At 41.9% G+C, this 24,768-nt stretch overlaps 1 protein-coding gene across 2 annotated transcripts; it reads left to right on the top strand.

The window, feature by feature from the left end:
• Nucleotides 1-1,922: 1,922 nt before the first annotated feature.
• Nucleotides 1,923-23,194, top strand: zgc:86598 (STKc_CK2_alpha domain-containing protein). 2 transcript variants are annotated; one of them, XM_064348339.1, is made up of 13 exons: nt 1,923-2,079; nt 10,366-10,506; nt 10,847-10,958; nt 11,976-12,077; nt 12,488-12,538; nt 13,751-13,810; nt 15,391-15,474; nt 16,951-17,061; nt 17,393-17,494; nt 18,084-18,184; nt 19,719-19,867; nt 21,672-21,761; nt 22,410-23,194. In XM_064348339.1, exons 2-13 carry the CDS (start codon nt 10,406-10,408, stop codon nt 22,523-22,525), a joined length of 1,179 nt encoding a protein of 392 aa, XP_064204409.1. In that variant the 5' UTR covers nt 1,923-2,079; nt 10,366-10,405; the 3' UTR covers nt 22,526-23,194. The 2 variants fall into 2 exon arrangements, with proteins under 2 accessions (XP_064204409.1, XP_064204410.1); XM_064348340.1 differs by lacking the exon at nt 1,923-2,079 and adding an exon at nt 2,669-2,823.
• Nucleotides 23,195-24,768: the final 1,574 nt, after the last annotated feature.

Raw genomic sequence — 24,768 nt, 5'->3', positions numbered from 1 at the left:
TCCTGCCTCATGCCCAATGCACGCTGGGATAGGCTCCAGCACCCCTCGCAACTGTGACCAGGATAAGCGGGTATAGATATTAGATGGATAGATGGATGGATAGATTGTTAAATTACTACACCTAACATACTACCATAAACCAAGACTTAAAAAGAAACAACAAACATGCATTATGCCTCTGAACTGCATATTTCATATATTCTAAATACATTGTGCACTGATTTTTTCCCTCCCAAACTGTGCATTGCACCTCAGGGTACCTAACAGATGCACTCCCGCAGTACACAAAAGCCAGCGTCTATTTGCAAAACAACAAACAACATAACATTACAGGAGAACAGGCACCAGAGGAGATACATCTCACACTGATGGCAACTTGTAGCATGTGGGTGGCAAATGCATTCATGAACCAATGCAGTGGTAATCACAGTAACCCTAGTAAGATAATTGTGTTCTGCTGCAGGGAAATAGGCTACTGGTTCTTGGTGTACCCTCAAACCTATGGTGTCTGGACTATGGTGCCCAGCTTGTGTGGGTGGCAAGCACCTTTGCTGACTGAGATTGCAAACCGAGCGATATTCAGACAATGAAATGATGTTTATATGTTGTAACTGCAAATGTTTATGTGCAATGGATTAATTCCTTTTCATTTTCTGCACTTTTTTATTGAAATATATGGCTGCATTAACTGAAAGTTCTTTGCGAGTTTCCAGTTACTTTAGCCAAGAGAGGAAATAATTTACATTGAGAAAAAAATGTTTTATGAAAAAAGGCTTCTCTTTTTTTTAAATAAGAAAAAAAAAAGCATTTTCACAATTTAAAGAAAGGTCAGTTTATTGAATTCATAACACTTTTATATGAATACACTGCATAATAATACTAATTTATTTTAAGAAATGTAATTAAAAAACGAATTAATCAGTCAAATCATTATCTGGGCAATTTTAATTTATTCTATTAAATTGGAGACTTTTGTTTGTTCAGACGGCAGTTTGTACTGGTATAATACATTAAATCCTATTCCAGGAGAGAGAGAACACCAAATTATCTGTCAGTTACTTTGTCCAGATACACCAGATAACTTCCAAATGGGGCAAACAATAGCACTCAAATTAAATGCTGAAGCAGTACACAACATTTAAAAATGTAAGATTAGCCTGTTGCTTGCAGTCATACAATGATATGCAGCGTGCAACATAGCTGCAATACAATAACAAACACACAAGCGTGCATGCACGCAGACAGACAAAACCTGTTTTGTAGGTTTCCCCTTCCACAGAGACTAAATGCTCAAACAAAAGCAACAATTATACCCCCATCCATCGTATTGCATAGCGATAGCGCGTTGAATCTGCTGTCATTATTTGACACGAACATAGCCATTCCGATCCAATTGTCTTATCCCAAATAAGAATACCTTTAATATAAGGCCGGGGAGCAGCAAGGTAGCAGTTAAATTATTTCAAAACCGCAATATCCTGAAGTAGGCTAATACTGGTTCAACAGTATTACTTCGGGGCATGTGGTCATGTGTTGCTGGCAGTGTTTTTCTTGGAATTCCCTTGGCAAACTGCAACAACAAGTCTCAAACTATAAAAAAAGTTGCTCTTACATTACAGACATTTTGTTCTGTTGTCGTATAAAGTGGGTCTGAAACTGTGTGTAGGTATGCTATTGTTATCCACATACATAAATGACCTGAATTAAAAATACATAAATATTATAATAATAGTAATTATATGTCACTGCAATGTAGTTACTTAGACCAGAAGAAATTCAATTACGCTCATTTAGCATGCACTAAAATTTGCGATTCGTTACCACAATATTAATAACTGATAAAGAAACTATATCGCTACTAAAACATTATTTAAAAACAAAATCCTTCCACTCCGAAGTTACTAATCAGTCTTCCACCCCGCTCATCCAGTCATCATTCTACCTGATTTTTCTACCAAGGAGTGAGCATTTGCGCCACCCGGAGCTTTGGAGGACGCTGTCCCCTTTTATCTCAAAGCTGTTTGCCGGAGTCCAGTGTCTGCAGGAACCGCCATATTGTCATCCTGGAAGCGCAGAGAGGTAATAAACTGTATATATTTTACGTGAAATATATCATAAGAACGTATATTTCATTTAGGAACATTCTACATATTTTGGAGAATCAATGATTGGGATTATGCTCTTTAAAAACTGAGATCTTGGCCACACAAGGGTTTCGGATCTGGCAAATACTATGCGAGTCGCGAGTATTCTCAAGCTAGCTGGCTGGCTAGCCTGCTCGCTGCATTAGTTCCGCCACCAGATCATGGAGCGGTTGGAAGCATCGGTTGAAACGCTTCCTATTTGAAACTACCTGCATAGTAACCAGGGTTGGCTGGCTGAAAGGTTTTTTGAAAACTGGACGGTCGGATCTGTTTCTGTGTGGTGTGGTTTCGGTGTTTGACTGAAATTTTGGTGTGCATTTAAAAATCTAGCAAGCCAACCTAGACCTAGCTGGTTAGCTAGTGTTACAGATTGGCTGCGTTGGTCTATATGAAGCGCACAAGGAGTCTAACTAGACCGAGCAATGCTTTCTTGGTGCCTGTGTAAGCTGGTGTACGGGGAAGTGCTTGGCACAGTAAATTCCGGTTATGGTTAATGTTTGCTTGCCAGTCACAATAACCAAGGCAATTGGGCAAGACCACCAATTTCACGTCTTCAATCAATAGTTCAACGTCTGTCATTCCATTCCATAGCTGGTTAGCTATCGTTAGAAACAGTGGTGTAGTGGCCGACTGCTAGCTGTGACGAAGTTGGAGGGGCTGGCTAGGCAGACAACCACCGGTAAGTTAGCGTTAGCTACCTAGCTGAGTTTAGGTAGAGTAGCGTTACTGGCAAGCTAGCTAAATCGGGTTTATAGTTTATGTGAACAAGCTGACTAGTTTACACTTATTGGTGACCACTACATAGCCGTTGCTTACGAACCTTTAGACTAACGTTACTATTGCCCGGTTTGTTTAACTAACTTGTAGCAAGGGGCATATCCAGTGTTATTTGTGGCCTTAGTTGGCTAGCTTGTGGGTATCATGGGTGCTCCTCAGCCAGCAAAGTAAATAGTTTGCTAGCTAGTTAACGTGAGTAGCTAAGTTAGTCAGTACTGGCTCCTTTTGAAAGCTACCTAGCTTCAAAAACTAAGGATTTATACGTTTACTTCAGGCTGAGTAACGACAGGAACGCAGTCTTTTCTCAAATACTAGGCTAGGTAGCTAGATGACTAGTTTGCCATTAGTCTGCTGTTGAATGTTAGGTAAAACCACACTTTTCTTCTGCGATATAGGCTTATTTCACTAGATACCTAGCCTCATATGTGCTTCTCCGCAAGTCTTTTTAGGTCATGTCCATGGCTACGATACAGGTAGCTAGCTAACTAACATTAGCCAGCCCGTATTATGCCTTTCGGAAAGTCTATTGCTACTTCGCTTATACAGTCACACAAACGGTTTGTCGCAGATTGTAAGGTGAAATATCAAAAAAGATTATTTAGATATTAAAATCTCCTTCAGCTAGGTGTACTACTATATTGCTAGGCTGTTGCCAAAGATATGCGTGCTTCTTCGTATGTGCGGCAGGCCTCTCACCGTGGAGTTGCAATTAAAAAAGGCTCAGTGGCATCAAGCCATGAATAATTATTTAATAAGGCTAAATTAGTTAATTAAATTACTTGAACGCGATTTTAACACTAGTCCATAGTGTAGTTTTAAAAGCATAACGGTAATCTTGGTGACATTTCCTAATTTATTCAGCCCAAGATTGATGTATTTAACATATATCGAGATGGCAAATGTTTGACGAGAGTTTTTGGTGGTAAATAAAGTAGATGACCTTTAAAGTTGTGTAAGGACCCCTTTCAAGTTGTAATGATAATTTATATCACCTGAGTGCTAAAACGAAATTATTTTAATGGACTGAATTCAAGCTCCCCTATTAACCCCCCCTCCCTTTTCCCCCTTTGTGGTCATTTCGCTTCATCTTGATCAAGATTTTGCACGTTGATGATGGTGTGAGACAGGTGTGCATTATTTTGCATGACACCTCCCTATGCCTTGATGTCTGGTTGCTTTTGTCATGACTATCTCAATGAATTGTGGGATACTCATGCCAATGTAGTGTGCAGTGTTTGCATGCTATGCTATTTCATTGTATGTAGCATGATATCCTGGTATTTTTCGCATAATATTTAATATAATTTGTGCTATTGTTTCAGACACGCTAAAACAATGTATAGTATGTAGTACATAGTATGACGCAGCCTTTAGTGTCTTCTCTCCATGGCTGTGTTCGAAACCGCATACTAACTTGCTACAAATTACATCCTACGTTAATAAGTACTATGTACAACATACTAAGACGGCTAGAATAACAGCTAGTATTTACATGTTCTTTGTTTACTTAATCGTGCCAACGGACTTGTGGTCATCAGTAGCCGATTTAAAACATGTTTAAACACAGCTAAAACCACCTCATTCGATTTACAAGCATTCCCTATATTTGTGAATTTATTAATTTATGTATTTTTTTACCCTTGGCCACAGTAGGTGAGAATATCGATACTGTAGCTGAGCGAAACAGTTGCATACATGTATTCTGTAGCCTTTCGTTGGCTAGATAGCACCAATAGCAACTGTTACAATATGAACATGTGTTTTATTATATGGCCAGGTATTACTCGTGCTGTACACTGCATGTTCTATAGAAAATATTACATTAATAGATTTAGCGGTAATTTGATTTTAACATTTTGAAAGTTATGAGGGATTCTATTAGATGAAGGAGAACTATGGAGTATATTTAATTATATTTAAGGAGTATATTAAGTTTGCCCCCCCCCCCCCCACTTCTGTTATAACTTGTGGCTCACTGGCAGGAGCTATGGTCCAGTATGATGCGAAGGCTGGATTATTGATCGACAACATCATGGGCGAGTCGGATGCCCATGATGTTGTCAATAACTAGGCATATTCTGAGGTGAGTTCCACAGGGAGTTGGGAGTGTCTCTGTAGCTATATGCTAGTATGTCCATATTCGGTATTCTCCTGTGGAACTCTTGTCTTTTACTCATTCTGGGAGGTTTCCATGCTGTCCAATTCTAGGTAGCCTATGGATGTTTAGTCTTCTAATATGCCCATTAATGACTATTCTCAATAAGTGAGCAGAGAAAACTTTAGGCAACATTTAATTTTTAATGTACACATACAGCTTACAGGCTGGTTACTATATACACAATCTGTGGTGCTCCACCCAACCAGAAAGTCTAATAGTGCAAAGATCAAAGCGGCCGTCTCTAAGACAGGTGAAGTGTGCGGTGTAGGACTTTTTTTTTGTAGGATTATTTTTAATGTATCTTCGGAAATGAAATTTCAGTTGTTCAAAGTTTTCAAATTTTGTTATTTCAGAATGGAATCAGATGGTTTCTTTGCATTGTAATTTGCTGCATTGCAAAAGAAATGCAATATATACACTCAGTGGCCACTTTATTATTTATTTATCTTTCTAGTACTAGATAAGACCCACTTTTGCCTCCAGAACAGCCTGAATTCTTTTTGCACCACGGATTCAACAAGACTTTGGAAACATTCCTTAGGGATTTCGGTCAATGCTGAAACTGACCTTTATATAAAAAAACAAACTTCTATATATTTTTAAATAGCCAGTTAACCAAGGATGTTTGAAGGAAAATAAGCAACAAATATTTACATTCTTCGGCTATTGTTTATAATTTAAACATTCATACTAGCCGTCTACACAACTTGTATTTATTTTTTCCTGAGGCTGACTGCTTTGTTTTTCATAGTATCATAGCGCATAGGCTATGTGACATCTGATTTCCCATATGCCTGTGTTGTGACCACTGTATGTTAGCACTTTTGAACATTTGTCACAACTAACAAGTGAAAGTTCCTTTCTAGCACCATCGACAATGGTAGAAAAGTATTTCCAAATGCTAGGACTTCCCGTTTGTATTTTTAGTGACTGTGTACGCTTTGGTGCAGTTTTGACACTTGAGGTAGCCTACTTATTTCCGGCATGACAACTGATGAATTTGATTAAACTAAAGCGAGTGACATGTAACTGACTGATAATTGGCTCTTTGAGACATGCATGCCTTTTATTCATTGGCTGAAATACCACATGAATTCATTGTTCTGGGGAAACCATGAATGAATACCCTTTATCTAATCCTTTAGATCAGAGCAGCCCAACCCTGTTCCTGGAGCTCTATCATCCTGTAGGTTTTCACTGCAACCCTAAAAAAGCATGCCTCATTCAACAGCTAGAGATCTTACTGAACTGCCAATCAAGTGTGCCAAATTTGGGTTGTAATGAAAACCAACAGGAAGGTAGATCTCCTGGAACAGGGTTAGGGAGCCTTGCTTTATGTGATCAAAACTCAAAAATAATTTTTTAAACAAATTAAATACATTTTTGTTTGCTAGGACCAAACCCCCCTCTGCCTCCCATTTCACCTCATCTCAAAAGTGCCCTATTGGATTGAGATTTGGGGCCTGTGCAGGCCATTGGAGTAAACTGAAGTCACTGTCATGTTCATGGGAACTAGCTAGAGATGATGCATGCTTTGTGCCATGTACCTGGCTGGAAGTATCCATTTGAAAAAGGGTAGACTGTGGCCATAAAGTGATGAACATGGTGAGCAACAAAGCTTAGGTTTGCTGTGGCATTCAAATGATGCTCATTGGTATTAAGGGGCCTAATGTGAATCAAGAAAAGATTCCCAGACCTGCCAACCTGCACGCATTTTGTGTGGTGTACCAACCACACAATTCTTGATCAAAATACGCAGGTACGAAATGCTCGGTAGAAGTTCGGTAAATTTACGAGATGATGCATTTCAAGGAGTATATCCTAATGAGATAAATTTGTGTATATATTTAGCCGTAGTAGTAGCTCGCATATGATTTTAGCCTCGTTACGAGACGGCTACGGTGTGAATAACTGATGGAGTAATTTAGCTGCAGTAACTCAAACGCTACGGAGACTCTCTGTTCTGACTTTGAATCGCGCACGCCCTGTTGGAGCAAAGTGACCATTGCAAAGGTGTTTGACTACAGACTGCTAACGTAGCAAATAATTCCTATTATTGCAGCCAGTCACCCGACCAGCCTTGCAGTTAGAAAATATTCATGACGTCAGATGACGAGGATACTAACAAGGGGAGAGAGAGCAGCAGACCTATTAAAAAGAAGCGAGTCCATGCACCCCAGAAGTACCTCGCAAAATATCAGGAGCAATGGCCGTGCCTCCGCCCCTCAAAACTTCCGCACCATGCATTTTGCACATTGTGCAATTATGATTTTGACATTAGCCACCAAGGAGCTTCAGGTAATAAGTTAGTTACAAAGTTAGTTAGTTACATTCCTAGATAATTTTTAAATTTAATACTTTTTTTCCCCATTAGGCCTATATGATGTGTGCCTATATAAGCTGATTCAGTTATTTAATTATTAAATAAAACTGGAAATCATGACCAGAAACTTGATTTCATTCACAATTGACAGTGTTTTACATCGCAACATAAGTTTTTTTTTTACATGACAACATAAGTTTCTGTAAATACTTGAAAATTGAAACATATGTTACAATATACAAAATAAATTATTTCAATTTTTATTAAATAATTGAATGCAATTCACTTATGGTTATCAGTTTGTATAAGCACACATCGTATAATGAAATATTAATCATGAAAAAAATGGTTTTAAGCCGGTGTACTCAAACTTTTGACTTGCAAGTATATCATAATATAGCCCAGTGCAGCGCAAGTGATATTTTAGAATCAGGTCAAATTATACAATTTTGCCTGATCACTTCAACAATCAAAACTAGAATTATTAAGAAAAGGCTTATGTATGTGTGTGTGTGTGTGTGTGTGTGTGTGTGTGCATGCAAAGCGAAGTGGTGCGAAAACGTGAACTAAGCGTTACACTGACTATTGTGGTACTCAGAATATTTTCCCAAGGTTGGCAGGTCTGGATTCCCCACACCATTTCACCACTAACACCAGCCTGTACCATAGAAACAAAGAAACATGGATCCAAGGATTCATGCTGTTTGCACCAAATTCTGACCCCATCATCTGTATGTCACAACAGTAATCGAGATTCGCCAGACCAGATAACGTTTTTTCCCATCTTAAATTATCCAATTTTGGTGTTTGCGGGCCCACTGTAGCCTCATATTCTTGTTGCTAACTGACAGGAGTTGAACCCAGTGTGGTCTTCTGCTGCTGTAGCTTTTCCGTTTTAAGGTTCGACTCATCATGTAGGCTATTCACGGATGCCCTTCTGCACACCACTGTTGTAAGCAGCTGTTATTTCAACATTTGTGGCTTTTCTGTTGGCTTCAACAAGTCTGCCCATTGTCCTCTGACCTCTCTTATTAACAGAGTTGTTTTCGCCCACAAAACTGCTGCTCACTGGATGGTTTTTGTTTATCGCACCATTCTCTGTAAACTCTAGAGACTGTAGTGCGTGGAATTCCCAAGAGGGCAGCTGTCAACAGCAAAAGCAATATCCTGGATTAATTTATTATGATATAAAGTCCCATTCTGTGGACATGGTACCAATCGAAGAGCTCTTTAAAACCTATAGTTCTGTGATACAGTCAAGTTAACTTCTGCTTCACATTTGCATTTTCATTTTAAACTGCATTTGCATTGCAGTAAACTAGAAACTGACACGTAACTTAATGTAAAAAAAATCTTTTTGGGCGGGGTCAATTCTATTTTGGCAGGCCACACAATTATAGTCAATGTATTTGGAACACTGTCATGATCAATAAACAACACAAATGTCAGACCCCGAAAGATGATTGGCTCCAAGAAGCAGGAGTAATTATTTTGTTGTGGTTTAAGTTTGAGTCATCGCCCCTTGTAATCTTAAAAGACCTGGGAATATCTCCATTTATAGAATGCATTTTTTTCTGCATTTTGGCTATTTTTTCTGCGCAAAAAGGACGCAGAATCCTGCGTTAATGCGGTTTTTAGCTACCAGAAGCTCTCAGGATTTCTTTGGCTGTCTGCTTTGATTAGTAAAAGCAATTGTGGCACTTGTGGTTAACCTCTGGTACCGAATCCATAAATTTAGTGTACAGGGTCTTACGAAATTCTTCATTGTAGAGTGAATTGTTTGATTTGTGGACCTGCATGTGTGCCTGCTCTGCACTGTTCTCATCTCTGTTTGTGGTCAGACTCTTGCAAGACAAAACCATGGTGGGGATTTGTTTCCAGAGCATACAGGTTTACAAATGGTATTTTTACAAGATGTGGACTTTCAAGCATGACAGACCTCTGGAAGTCTGAGGAACTGAAGCAGAATAAGTGTAATATAGTGAACACAGCCTGTTGTACTGTGAAAGGTGGCTTGTGATATTTATTTATGGAAAAGGAGAGCTCTGGGTGCCTCACTATTGAAAGGAGGTGTGCAGGTACAAATGTTTCACACATTTATTGCCTGAAAGATAATAAATTGCATCATATTTACATTTAATAAGATTGTCAACCATGCCTTTCTACATGCTAATATGTTGTTGTTTATGGTAGGTATTTTATATAAAAACTATATTTCATATATTTTTTTGTAGTTACATTTCTATAGCATATTTCAGCTTGTTTAATACAAGAGCCTCCCACAGCTTGTCTCTGGGTGTATTTTTAACATAATAAAACTTGGTAATCGATTGATAAATTCATATTAGTGCTTTAATTACAAGCACAATGGCCGCCCTAAAATCTTGTTTTTTTTGTTGATTTTGCATAGTTCCCAAAAATATATATAGGCCTATATCTTTTAAGAAGTAGAGATTTAAATTGGTCTGTGGAAGTTTGAAGAATGTCTGTATTCTTAGTGTCTTGCTCTAGCCTACTACCTGTGGGGTTTTTCAGTCTGAAACTAAAATCACATTATAATGCCATTTTGTAGAATATTTGTCTCCGTCACTCTGTTATTTACAGTTTACGCATCTTAATTCCTGTCTGAGCAAGGCGGGTGCTGTAGCTTGGTAAATGGCAGCTGCAAAGTGTGTGTATCTCTTAAATATGAAATGTAGCATAATCATGTCAAAGGTGATTGGGAGGCTACTGCTACATTTAGGAAGGAGGAAATTGATGCAGGATCATTTGTGTACTCAGTCCAGTGTTCAGGCATTTTAGCATCATGCGTTTGACATTAGCTAGCTGAAAAATCTAAAAGTTAGGTAATGAATTTTCAGCAAACTAATTTTTTCAAGTTGGTGCAAAGCACTCTGGGACTGACTCATGCCGTGACACATATTTCAATTGGACGTGTCCTCACCCAGACCTCCCTCTTCCAGGTGATCAGGAGAACAGTGCCGTCACCTCCACATCCAGACTATGTCGGGTCCAGTCACAAGTCGATCCAGAGTTTACCCCGACGTGAACACACAGCGTCCCCGGGAGTACTGGGACTACGAGTCACATGTTGTCGAGTGGGGGTGAGCAGGGAGACCGCCGCCGAATGTTGAGCACTCTAACGTGCAGCTGAAAGAAAGAACCCAACACTCCCAGGGACACGTGCGTCATGAGCCATTCAGTAATGAAAATTAAGCTCAGTTGTGTTCAAGAAATACCTGTTCAAGTGGCATTGAATAAGTGCATACATACATACGCATGCTTTTGTATATTTTGTTTCGGTTCACATTTGAAAAAGTGTTTTTTTCCGAATCACTCATTCATGGTTACAGTCTTATGACACAAAATAACAGCAGAAATCTGAATGGTTGGCCTCTACTCAACCCCACTGGTTATATATATTTTTTTCTTCCTGTTTCTCAGGAATCAAGACGATTACCAGCTGGTGCGAAAACTCGGCCGAGGCAAATACAGCGAGGTGTTTGAGGCCATCAACATCACGAACAATGAGAAAGTAGTCGTCAAAATACTGAAGGTACGGCAACTCCTCCATCTGTGGCTTTTGCCGGGAGGTCTCGCCGTGCCGCATTCCTGGAGCGACTGTTTTGGCTGTATCCCCGGGTGACCTGCGGCTGACCCCGCCTCACCCCGGCTGTGAATGGAGCCTTGTTCTCGTCGCCGTTGCCGCCATCGACACGCACAACTTGCATATGCAAAACACTGTTCTTTTACGATTAAAAACAGGCGTGGATGTGTTTCACAAAAATCACAGCAAAAATAATGTTTATTCTGGTGGGCAAAAAATCTTTTAAAAAAAGGGCAGACCCCCCAAATTGGAGCTAAATCCCAAGCAAACCTAGATGTTGTCAGCCCCCTTACTCTTCCTAACTCACTGTTTTGAGCTCTTATTAGTCACATTTTACTTGGAAAAACATGTTTTTGGGGGGTATCCTTTGATTCTCTTACAACCTAAAAGTGAATTTGGCTTTATATTTGGCTAATTTCATTTAAGTGCTGGTATGAACTAAAAACAAGCAAGATATTAAAAGTGTTGGCAAGTTAATTTGATTCTGTCTGCCAGTTTGAGTCTTTACTAGTCCTGGTCTTGCTTTTATTGGGAACATTGGAACATCATGTGATTGGTTCCAAAGGTTGAAAACCACCTCTGAATTTTTTTTTTTGTCAAGCCAGACAAGAACTGCGATTTTATTTTAAGTCTGTACTCTGCACAGGCAGGTTCAACAGCCACATGCTTCATTCTGGAAAAGTGCTGATCAAGTGAACATGTGCCTGTGTCCTTGCTCTGTAAGCTGTAAAATTAAAACCATTTAGAATCTCGTTGAAAATTTTTGCCTGTGAGTGTTAACAGTCTGGTTGTGACACTGTGGTTTGATGAAAATTACTGTTTGTAATTTTATGTCCATTGGAATTGTCTCTATTTTTTTTGAATGATTGATCTCAGGTAGTCTTTGTGTAGCACTTACTGCCAACTGAGTGTCATAATTAGCTGAATTTTCTTTTTCTTTCCTTTCTTTTCTTTCTTTCCTTGCAGCCAGTAAAAAAGAAGAAAATCAAACGAGAAATTAAGATTCTAGAGAATCTTAGAGGCGGCCCTAACATCATTACACTTCTAGACATCGTCAAGGATCCCGTGGTCAGTGTTTTGAAGTGAAATGCGCCTGTGACACTACACCACCTGCCAAACAAACATGCATCACTTTCCAGTTGGTTAATGAGGCCGATAATATGGAAAAAAGTCAATTAAAGCTCTGAATAACCGAACTACTTTTTCCCCTGATGCTTGATTTCGGCTTTATTCTGTAAATGTCTTAGATCTTGTAAGGCATTTCATGATGTCACCCTGAAAATGGTGACAATTTTAACATTATGTGCATGAGAAATACACTAATTCTTTGATCACGCAGTCTGTCTGCCTGTCTGTAAATGGGGAATTTTATAGTAAGCTCATGAATTTGTAAAGCTCATTGAAATTCCTTTTGCCAGTAGGCATCGTGTCTGATACAAGATCCTGCCTCTTTCTCTCCTCTTTTATGTATCCTCCAGTCTCGGACACCAGCCCTTGTCTTTGAACACGTAAACAACACAGATTTCAAGGTAAGATAACCCTTCATGGTAGGGATATTAACAGTTATTCAATTAACGGTAAATTGTTCATGAGAACGTAGATTGATGACCTTTATTGATTAAACGGTTACATTTCAATGAACCATTTCAGTAATAACCTAACATTCGCGATTCATATTTTACATTAGAGAGACGTTTTCTGTGTTGATAGACACGTATCCCCTCTACTGTTGGAAAGTTGATGTGTCACGGTTCCTCCGACTGACAGCATTAACAAAATGTTTTTTGCCCAATAACATTGGTGCCATCTGAGCGTGTCTGCTCAGCTTTCGCTCAGCAGACTGCAGACCAGACTGACCCCAACGCATGTAGACATGCTCATATTCCATAACAAAAATGCTTGGGTATTAAGTTAGGTAATGGCACATAGGCTGTGTTGTTCGTGCTACGGCTACATGTTACAGCCTTCAGGAATATGGCCTATTAGCGATCTTTTGATGGGAATTTCACAGCACGTTTTATTTTATGCCTTTACTTACCTTTCTTTTTTTGCTGCTCATCAAGAGGCTTACTTTACAAAGTGGGGAACTTGCTGCTATTTTGTTAAATGAATAGCCTACCACTTGCTCTACAGAATGCAATTTACACTATTGAATAGACAGATCTGTTCTTTTTATTATAAGAACGTGTTTGCGACTCCAAGTGTTGTCGGAGACAAAAACAACTAAAGTGGTTCATTTGTTTTTTTTTTTTTTTACACAAAGTTAAGCATTAATAAGCAATATCTTTTGTCACCATAGCAGTGGCAGTTCAGCCAGCCTGTAATAAAAATATCAGCGTTCCTTCCTCTCCTGAGCAGATTTCTCAGTCCGTGAATCCGTGCTCGTATCATTTAGTCATTATTCCTGCCATTATGGCCTTAATACGCAATGCTAATCTTATTTTAATGATTGTTTGGTCATGTCTTAAACCTCTCTGAGATGAACTACACCTCCCATTTAATAAGTTGTATGAGTCACTCTTTTTATTGGTCATATAGTAGATTTTAAGCTTATCTGTCAATCATTGTTAATCGATTAATGGACGCTAACGATTGATTAAAAGAATTTCTTCATGGTACTTCATGGTGAACCCTTATTTATACAAAAATATAGCTGTAATCTGTTTTCAAATTCTTGAGGCTCTGGGCTCATGTAAGAACAGCAATGATGTGAGGTAAATTTTCTTTCTCTTTTTCCACAGCAATTGTATCAAACACTATCAGACTATGACATCAGGTTCTACATGTACGAAATCTTAAAGGTAAGGCTTGCTTATGGTTGCTTTCTACCGCTAGCTGGCCGGACTGAAATAGCTGGCCCCCCCTCTGCATTAATTTGGAGGGCTAAAGTTGGCAAGCCCCCGTCGTGTTTATTAGAGAGAATGCTTCAGCTGCTGTGCTGTGCCACAGATAGAGGCATGGGTGCTTTACAGCAGAGGGCTTTGATCAAGACCCGGATAGTTCAGATGGTTCTGTGGAAAAAAGTAGCATGGAAGTGTGGTTGTGCACCAGTGGTAATATCACCTTTCCTCATTGCTATTAATAATTTAGGGAGAGAACTGCTCTGACCACTTGGAAGTGTCAAGCAAGCCTTGTTGAGGAAGGTTTTCGGGGGGTGTTTAAATACACCATTTGAAGGGTTGTATCATTCTTGGGTCTTCAGAAGATGAACCAGTTTTGTCGTCCTGAAAGATGGAGAGTTAGGAGAAGCAAAAAGCTCCTATTGGAAACATTATCTGAAGTGTTACTGCCCCCCACCCTAGAGAATTCTTCATATTTAATTAAATAACGGAGTTCAATTAAAATGAATTGTTTAGGAGTTTGTCTGAAAAGTAACATACATTTTGTGTATTCTCTTGCTGCAGAGCCACACCTGAATGCATTTCTAAACCGTCATGGTGCCAGGGAGAAAAACAAACATTAAAAAAGCTCTTTAAGTCATGAGTGTCATTTGCCTGAGTAAATGTTTTATCTTGCGTGACTCTAGTGAACAATATTAAATGGTTTGCTTGTGCCGTCCCAAGATTGCGCTGGTTTGTGGTAATCTCCTGTACTGCTAGGTATGCAGGTATTGCATTGTAGGTGTCAGGCTTTTGAGGTGTCCCTCACGCTGTCCTGTCAGATACCACCGTCTGACGGAGATTCAGTTGAGCAAACGGTGAATCCTGTCCATATGGCAGCGACATGTGTTTAAGCCTGGAGGATTTGCTCAGGCAGACAAGCACCCACAGCTCCCCACTACTGGCCAAAGCTGCAGTGTTTTTACCACGGTGCCCTTTTGTGTCTGGGCTGGATGAACAACCCTGTTTCTCATCCGTTGAAATAAAGCGTTTCACACAGCGCCTAGTGTTTACAGACATGATCTCACTCTCCGTGGAACACGGAATGGGTGGCACCCTGCAAAATGGGCTTTGAACAACCACAGAACGTTCCATGGGATTTCCAGGGTAGCTTTGCGTGCAATAGAGACTTGGCTGATAGTTGTCTAAGGAGTACCTGTGGCAAAGTAGAAAGTATCTCATTGTTTGCCTGTGTTGACTGGACCTGTGCTCAATAAGGGCTCAGGTGTTCAGCGCAGGTTAATGATATCACTGGCGCAAGAATCTCTCGATTGACAGGTCGGCTGCGTAGACTCTGTTTCCTTCATGCTGAATGTGTGTCTTCTCATCTGAATTATTTTATTTGAGGGTGGAGTGCGTCTGCCAAATGCCTGTAATGTAATGAATTCAGTGGAAAGGTTTGTCTCTGGATCTGTACCATATTTTCCGGATTACCTGGTTCTGCTGGAGAGCATGGTTACCATAATTTGAACAATTCTGTTTCCTGTTCTCTCCCCCCACAGGCCCTGGACTACTGCCACAGTATGGGAATCATGCACAGAGATGTCAAACCACATAACGTCATGATCGACCATGAACACCGAAAGGTATCCCACTTCCTGTCTCTCCCTCTGGAGCTTGTCTTTGACAGGCTAACCCTGTGCATATAATGGCTCAACAAATAAGAACTTCACAAGTTGACTATGAGGCATTTTAGCATCTCGTATTAAAGGTGCTCATATTAACGCTGCAGGAGCAGGACCAAAGCAGGAATTGTAATTGTAGATAGAAGGTCTATACAGTACTCTTGCAAGCCCTTGTGACTGATTTTATTTGCACACATGGAGAGCAGCCTTTGAACTCACAAGAGGAAAGTGCCTATGGGCTGAATTTCTGTCCTATGTTCGTGCAAGTAACCTTCATTCAGTTGGAAATGTAAGAGTACTGTGAACTTTTTACTTATTGCTTTTTGGTGTCTTGGCTATACAGGAAACAAGGTGGCAAATCCTTATCTAATTTTACCTTTTGATTCAGCCAATTAGGTAAAGCATATTGTCCTCAGAGGTAAGACATTCAAGGCGTGTTTTTTGAGTTTGCTAATGTGCAGATACATTTAGCTAAATGGTGATAACACATTAATATTCCGTACTAAATTTTGCTCCTTTAGCTGCAGAGCTGTGTATCATTAATATTTTTTGAATGTCCTTTTTATTTGATATTGATTCAACTTTTTTCTACTTCAATTAATTCTTTTGCTGTAATTTTGTTGGCAGTATGTCTTAAATATGTGACTGGAAATTGACTGTGGTACGTTTTTAACTTTAACTGAGCATACTACGCTGTGTAAAATTATTACGATATTCAGAGTATTATGCATAATGTTGTATCTCTGCCAATTCATATTGCTTAGTGTTATAATATTTCTCTAATATTTGCATCATATAGATTTCATAATCAAGAGTAAGGATGGGTATCATTTAGATTTTGCTGATATCGGTGCTAAAACACTACTTTTAAAATGTTGACCTGATACTTTCTTTAAAATAAAGAGCAAATTATGACATTAAAGAATGTCTTTTTTATTGCAAAGGCAAAAACAATTGAAAAATGTAATTGTTTTGTTTAGTTGCTTAACTTTCTACTTATGATTTATACCATTTCGCTTTTGGGATTTTGACCGAGTTTAACGTCGGCTAGCTTGCTAACAGTACGTGCTATCGCTGACCGAGTCGAGCGAGTGTAACGTTAGCTAGTGAAGGTGTGTGGTGGTAGCATGAGTGAGCGGCGCTTCTGCTGCCTCTGACTTCCTTATCGGAGCATATTACATCGGCTGCTCGGGCATTGCTTTTTAGAGGCGCCGAAATCTGCGTTGTGATGGGAACCGGCACCATAGTGGTACTGGGTTTCGGTATCCAAGCCTAGAGGTGAATCAGTACTACTTGTGACAATATATTGTGTTTATGATGTATGTACTCGTGACACTTGTACGGGGAACTGCACTAAAATCACAATTGCTATTTGTGAACAATGGGGGCAAATCATTTGCTTTGAGCTGGAGATGAGATGTCTGTCGACATTTGCAGCTTCGCCTGATAGACTGGGGCCTGGCGGAGTTCTACCACCCGAGCCAGGAGTACAACGTCCGAGTCGCATCCAGATACTTCAAGGGACCTGAGCTGCTGGTAGACTACCAGGTGAGCGCTTATATATATTTGAGAGTTTTATGTATTGTCAGCGGTTGAATTATCGGTTGTTTGACTTATTTCTGCGATTCACTGACTGTAATTCAGATGGACTGGCAAAAGTAGACCAGGAATGCAAGGTGGACATCAGCGAATGCGGTCTGCTGGAATGTGTCTAAGCCCAGAAGCCTTAGAAAGCAAGCTTTATTTTCTCATAAACCCTCCCATGATGCAATTTGCGCTGAGCGCTGTGTGCAAACGGCCCTCGCAACATTCCCTTTTATTTTTGCCAGTTGACATTTGAAATCCTAATGCTGCGTTCTCACTTCCTTTTGGCCTGCAGATGTATGACTACAGTTTAGACATGTGGAGTTTAGGGTGCATGCTGGCCAGTATGATCTTCAGGAAGGAGCCCTTCTTTCACGGACACGACAACTACGACCAGGTGAAGGGTCACTCCTCGGGCACACGGCCCAGTTCAGCTAATCACCAGCCCCTCACAGATCACACATCACTGTGCGAAAATGCATTAATTAAAAGAGCTTATCAAATGTGAAAATGTTTCCTCGAATATGGCTAAGGTTATGAGTAAGGTAATGTTAGCCAACATCAGAAACAAAGTTGAAAATGTGAGAATAATTTTTGCCTAGAAAGCGCTCTTTATTAGAGTGCTCCAACTTGATTTTCCGGTGAATAGTCATTGAAAGTTTTCATCTGTGTATTTTTGAAGGCGTCTGCAGTTGCAGAGCACCCGTCCCATTTTTGTAGTGATTAAGCGTGGAAGACGCATGCAGAGTGAAAATATGTTTCTGTATTTCATGGCAGAATCTTAATTTTCAGTCTCCTCGTTCGAGTCTCTTCTCACCCTCCCATACCAGCTCAGCCCACAAAGCTGGCAGCCATCCCGCAAAGTACAGAAAGCTGCGTGAGTGTGTGTGCGTGCGTGCGTGTATGCGTGTGTGTATGTGCGTGTGTGTGTGCGCATGCGCATGCGTGCGCGTGTGTGTGTAATACATGTCATTTGTCTCTCACAGCTTGTACGAATTGCGAAAGTCCTGGGCACAGAAGACCTGTACGACTACATTGACAAGTACAACATCGAACTGGACCCCCGGTTCAACGATATTTTGGGCAGGTACGTTTGTTCCAAGTCCGGCAGCTTGCTGGCCACTTCCAAAAGCTCTCGTCCCTGCTTTTCTTTTTGTTTGTTGTTGTCGCTGAAATTATCCGGAAGAACTGCCTGAAGACCAGGGTAGCCGATGGAAAAATGTTAATCCCCGAGCGTGAGGGGTTCTGTTGCAGTAAGAGACTCGGCGGCGGCTTGCGCTCAGAGGGAATATTGAGTGTCGTAGCGCTCGTCTGTTTAGAACCGGCCGGCCGACCGCCGGGCCGGGCAGCGTAGCCGTCGGCCGGGTTCACCGAGTTTGAAACGCGAGAGAGAAGAGGAGACGGCTCAAAGAGTGGGGGCTGTACCCGCCGTCCCAGAAGCAGGCCGCCTTCAGGGAATTTCATTGGTCCTTCTTGTCCAATGGAATGAGAGCGGGGGTGCAGCAGACAGCTGTTCATGCTCTCATATTCTGGGCTGCTGGGGTCACGGATGCAGAAACAGCCCGGCTTAATGAAATAAATTATTTTAATGGGGGGGAGGGGCGGGGTGGGGGCGTACAAAATTGAACAAGCTTGCCTGGAATTTAAATGTCTGCTACGCATAGTCATCTTGCCAGCTAGACAATGTGTAATCATCCACTTAGCAAGGTAACGAGCCGCTTCGCTGTGGTAACTCCTCATTATGCAGGAATAAGAGGTTCTGTACTGTACGCACGTGTCCCAGGGCACATGGTTTCGGATTCCGGGGCTGTCATTAACAATTTCAGCAGAAAATCTCTAAAAATGAAATGCCTTCTCATGTGGGCCGTCTAATGTCTACTTTCTCATTGTGGATGCGTGGTTGTCTGGGGGAAAATGAAAGGGCCCCACTATGGATTTAGTATATGTGCTCTTTGTGTTGTTTTTATTTTGTGGATAAAGCTTGTAGATAATGCTTCTGTGTATGATTTATGATGGGGATACTTGAGATTAATCAGTTACTATTCGTGAACCACCAATCCCCAACTTCTTAGTTCTTTGTGAATGTATTTACTCATGATGTAATGTGTGTCTTTGCATTTCATTTTTAAGTGTTTTCAGCAGCTGATGGGTGAGTCATTTAGTTTAAACATCACGCTGTGGTTCATGGACATGCCCCACGGTCTCTGATTGAATCCCGACCATGACATTGGCAACGGTGGCCGATAACTCTCATAGAACAAACGCTCATTTGGCAATTGTAGTGCCCAGTGTGTAGAAGCGTTCAGTCGGTTTAAGGGCTAGGGGTCTACGTTCAGTCAGTTAGGGATCAATTGCTCCTATGGAGTACATGTCAAAGCCACATATGGAAGGTCTTCCACAGACTCAACTCTATGCAAGCTTAGCTGTAGTCTACAGTGTGAAAAGAAGCATCTGGTTTCAGAGGAGAACCATGGATGTCTGCACTCTCCTGAATCAGCTGGGGGGTTTGAAGTGAACACAGGTGTAGTTGTAGACAGTTGGCCTTTCCAAAGGTGGGAACTGGACATGTGTCAGCCAAATGAATATTTTAACATGATGCGATGCTGTGTCTCTTCCCTCAGACACTCTCGTAAGAGGTGGGAGCGGTTCGTTCACAGCGAGAACCAGCACCTGGTGAGCACCGAAGCCCTGGACTTCCTGGACAAACTGCTGCGCTACGACCACCAAGCCCGCCTGACGGCCCGGGAGGCCATGGAGCACCCCTACTTCTGTAAGACCACCCGAACCACGTGCACGTGCTTGTATATGCACACACACCCACGCACATGCATATGCACACACACCTGCATGCATGCATGTATACACACACACACACACACACATATACACACACACACACATGCACACACACGCACACACACACGCACGCACACACGCCTGTACACGTACATGTATACACACACACACACATGCACACACACGCACACACACACGCACGCACACACGCCTGTACACGTACATGTATACACACACACACACACATACACACACACACACACACACACACGCACGCATTCGCACTCATACATGTATACATACACACACACACACACACGCACACACACACGCCTGTACACATACATGTATACACACACACACACACACACACACATGCACGCATTCGCACTCATACATGTATACATACACACACATACACACACACACATGCACGCATTCGCACTCATACATGTATACATACACACACACATACACACACACACACGCCCATACACCTACACGGACGTGTATACACACACACACACGCACACACGCATTCGCACTCATACATGTATACATACACACACACATACATGTATACACACACACACAGACACACGCATGCACACACATACATGTACACGCACACGTCTCCAGGCCGATTCGAATGCTTCGGTTTTAAAGAACAGGAAGTGTATACGATGTTCATGTACATCCGCCTGTCCCTCGGACCGCTGTCGTCACAGAGTTCCCATGCGAGCGCGTTTATTTCCCCAAACACGGGCGACGCGCGCATACAGCCCAGTCGCCACGGCCCGGGCAGAGTCCCGCCGGGTGCCAGGCTCGACTCTCGGACCGGCAGCTCGGCCTCCTGGCATTCCCCGCAGCATTCCGGCTTCCACAGATTATCCCAGGAATTAGCCTCACTCAACACCACAGCAGCGTTCATGTGAGGAATGCGTCTGGTAGCGGCCTCTCTCTGCTGAACCAGGCTTTGGGAAACAGATCCCTTTGGCTTGGGAGACCTGCGGGAAGATCTGTGCCCCCTCAAGCTAATTTAGCGTTTGTGTTTGGGGAAGTCCAAAAGACGGATCTTTAGCGTTGCGAACACTCGCGGTCGATTTGGTGGCCGGCGGCAAAGAGCGAACCCGACTTTACGTGCCTTCGTCAGTCATGTGACAACGCTCGAGGTCGGGGAGTTCACTCTCGTTTGGGTAACGAGCGTTCCTTTATGCCGCTGACCCAAATTTGCTGGACCGCGGCGCGTGGAACTGTGGATCCAACGGTCGGCATTGTGCCGTTCCTCATTCGCCCGGGCTAAAACGGCGGTCTTAAAAGGTTTTTTGTCTACGAGAGATAAGACGTGCCTCTGCCCGCACAATCGCTCCACTGTGCGTTTGTCCGGAACATTCCGAACACAAATGTCATGTGCTGTTCCCAGTCGCGGTCCTCAAGGCCTGGTACACCTCAAGGTAAACGGTTCAGCTGGTCAGTCTGTCAAAGCCTTCTTTTATGTTTCCAAATCAGGATCATGAGGAGACATGGCTGTGTCTCAGTAGGTGCACTGTGTAGCCCTCTTGCTCTTCTGGCTTTGAAGAAAAAAAAAAAAAAATTGCAATGTAATCTGTGCAAGAGGTTCCCGTGGAAACCGTTCCCATGCCTTGGAATCGCACCGTCAGTTGGGCTGTGTCATCAGTGTGTGCCTGCTGAGTGGTGACTCTCTCTCTTTCGCACTCTCTCTCTCTCGCTCTCTCTGTCTCTACCTCTCGCTAACTCTCTCCACCTCTTTCTCTCAGATCCCATCGTGAAAGACCAAGTGAGGATGGGTTCAGGATCGGGGATGCCCGCTGGCACCACCCCCGTCAGCTCCTCAAGCATGATGGCGGGTAGGTGAACCGCTTAACACCGCTCTCCGGTGCTCAGGTTGGGCCAGCGTTGAGTGCCGCGTGTAATTTGAGTTTTTACACTTGATAGATACTCAGAGCAGCAGAGACAGAAATGTCTCTTTTTAAAGGTTAGACCAGAGGCTGGATATGAGAGCATGCCACAGTTTGAGCTTCTCACGTCTCAGCCATTAACTGTCACACTAAATCACTGTGATTACACCGACACACCCAGCTTTGTGTCAGGATCTGTGTAGAGCCCTGAGCATCCAATTAATCCTTCTCTGGGTCGATGCCCACAGATACCCTCAAATAGGGCTGGACCGGATCCCATTCCAAATGCATTTCAGTCTTCTAACTGATGAGGGCTGCCATTGATGATTACTTTGGGGTTTACAAAAATAGCACAAATTTGCTGGGAATTGTTTTTAATGTCCCAGTCATAGCCAGACCGCTAGAGCTAGATACATTTCTTAATTAATTCAGCAAGATATATTGACTGTGTAGTATTTCCTGAAGAATTAACAATATGAGATTGTACACTATATGCACATCTACCAGATGAGATATGATGAGGTATTGTGAACAGTCTGTAACAGTTGGTTAGCAAACTACAGAACCCAAAATGCAATCCGTTTTTCCTTCCGGCAGGCATAACGTCGATGTCCTCCTCACAGCCTCTGGGTAACATTGCTGGATCACCGGTCATCTCCTCTACGAACACCCTGGGCACGCAGGTCCCAGCAGCCACCGGGGCACAGCCGTAACGGGAGCTCCCGCTCCGCACCTCCTCCCTCTTTTTGGTACCACCCGACTCGAAGTGGGTCTCATGTAGCATTCGTAATACCTTAATAAGTGCTACGTAACGTGTCATAACCTTACAATTGTCCTTACATAACACAACTTTACATAGCCCCGCGCGTCATGAGCATACATCGACACGAGCACTTTATAGCGGCTGGTTTTCACTGGACGTGTGACGTGCAACGTTTTCACTGGTTTCTTAATGCCCGTCATCACACACTTCATGACATCACGGCAGTCGCTGTAAGCTGATCTCAGTGTTTATGTATGCTTATGACTAGGGTTATGGCCTTTATTTAGAGGTTATAAAAGTGCTATGAAGACCCACTTGGAGTGAAGTGTAACCCTCTTTTTCATGTGCTCAGTCTGAAACAGGACTGAGGCTGCCCTAGACGGGCTCTCTTTTTATGTTGAGTATTAAAAAAAAAAAAAGAAAAGAATTAGGTTCCTCGTTTTCCGTACAATAATTCTATATTGACATTCGGGCACACAACAGAGATTTTACGTTGCACCTGTGTCTGGATGAATTGTTAACTGCGTTCTCTCATGATGACTGTGTCTAGAAATGCAACTACAATGTAGAAAATAAGAAGAAAAAAGGATAATAAAATTTATTTTGTATGTCCCTAAAAGTTTTGGTTGTTTCTTAAGGACGGGGGTCAAGTGGTGTTGGTCTGGGTTTTGAATGTCATTTTGGGTTTACCTCTAACATTGCAACTGCATTACTTTTTCAGAAGTTACTGTAGAAGACACTGTTCAGGGCTTACACACACATTGCTTGCACCTCAGAAAGTGTACTTGATTGTATGAACTATTTTTGGCTGGACCGCAACAGCAGGGCCAGCCCTAAAACGCAAATGTCTGTGACTGAGTGAGTGATGAAGTGTGTTAGGTCCAGCCATATACTAGGTTTTCACCTGGTCTTGTTGAGTTGAAAGTGCTTGTTAAGGATATCAGTACTTCAGGTTAGTTTTCCCCCATGTAAAAAGGCTGCTGATGTTCTTTCGTAGCAGAGTCAGGGGATGGCAACAGGAGTGCTGTTCTCAACCAGCAGCCTTGGAAACATGGAGTGCATTATTCAGATTGTTCTTTAAGCAGTGCAGGCCATTTGTAATTACAGGAATGGAAGCTACATTCTGCAACAAAAAAACTAGGTTGTTTCAACCAAATTGCTGTGTATGCTACCGTTAGACTTCTCGGAGAGCCCTTTGGCAACGAGTGTCTTTTTTTAGCTTAGAGATATGTAAGGAACCTACATGCTGAATGTTTAAATCATTCTGTGTTTATTTGTACTAGAACAGGTGAAATAGATTGATATTTTATGATTTAGTACTGTTGTGTTAATTAGTGAAGCACTATACATTTCCTTGTAATTATAGTGCATTTTAATTGACATTTAGTTTAGAAAGACTCCTTTCATTCACACAGGAAATGAACGTCCTAAAGCAGACAACGCATTTCTTACTTTGCTAAGCTTGACCATCAAGACTGTCATCTCCAATTCTAAATCATTTGGAGTGCATTTGTAAAGCTGTTTCTGTCTTGCTCTTTCTCTCTCTTTCTCTCTCTCTTTCTTTCTCTCTCTCTCTCTCTCTCTCTCTCTTATACTCTCACTCGCTCCCTCGGTATGCGCACACACACACACACACAAGCAGAGCAGATATCTCTAAATTGCTGAGACAATGAGGAAAAAGAAGCTCCTACCTTCAATTGTACAGTTGGAACAGAAGAGCTTCATGTCTCGACTGTCCTACCTGTGCAAGTCGGGAGCTCTGCTAAATAATTCACTGGGCCGTTTTGTTCAATTGAATTATTAAAGAGATGATTGACAGATCTCATGGGTTATGGCAACGTGAGCCGCTGAAGGATTAGGTGCGTGTGCGCTTGTGAAGAGGATACTGGGCCCGGCTGATACCGTGCTATTGATTTTCCCGCGTTAAATGTCCCTGGTGGATTTAAAAATTAACACGGGTTTGCTGTGTGCGTTAAACACGCATTAAAGGTAGACATTAAATACCCAAGGGCATAATGTTAGAAGAACCTCCCCCCTTTTTTTTTTTTCTTGGAATACTACCAGTGAGAATTCTTTCACATGTATGACAGCACGCATAAAAACAGAAGCTTGCTGGTGTACATGCGTGCAGTTTAACGATGTGACTCTTGCGGGCGAGATTAAGATGGCGGTTAGGGGCGTAGGGAGAAGCTG

The sequence above is a fragment of the Anguilla rostrata genome, chromosome 8 (assembly GCF_018555375.3).
Source record: "Anguilla rostrata isolate EN2019 chromosome 8, ASM1855537v3, whole genome shotgun sequence".
Lineage (NCBI taxonomy): Eukaryota > Metazoa > Chordata > Actinopteri > Anguilliformes > Anguillidae > Anguilla > Anguilla rostrata.
The sequence above is the reverse complement of the archived record's forward strand: the minus strand, read 5'-3'. Positions and strand labels throughout refer to the sequence as shown.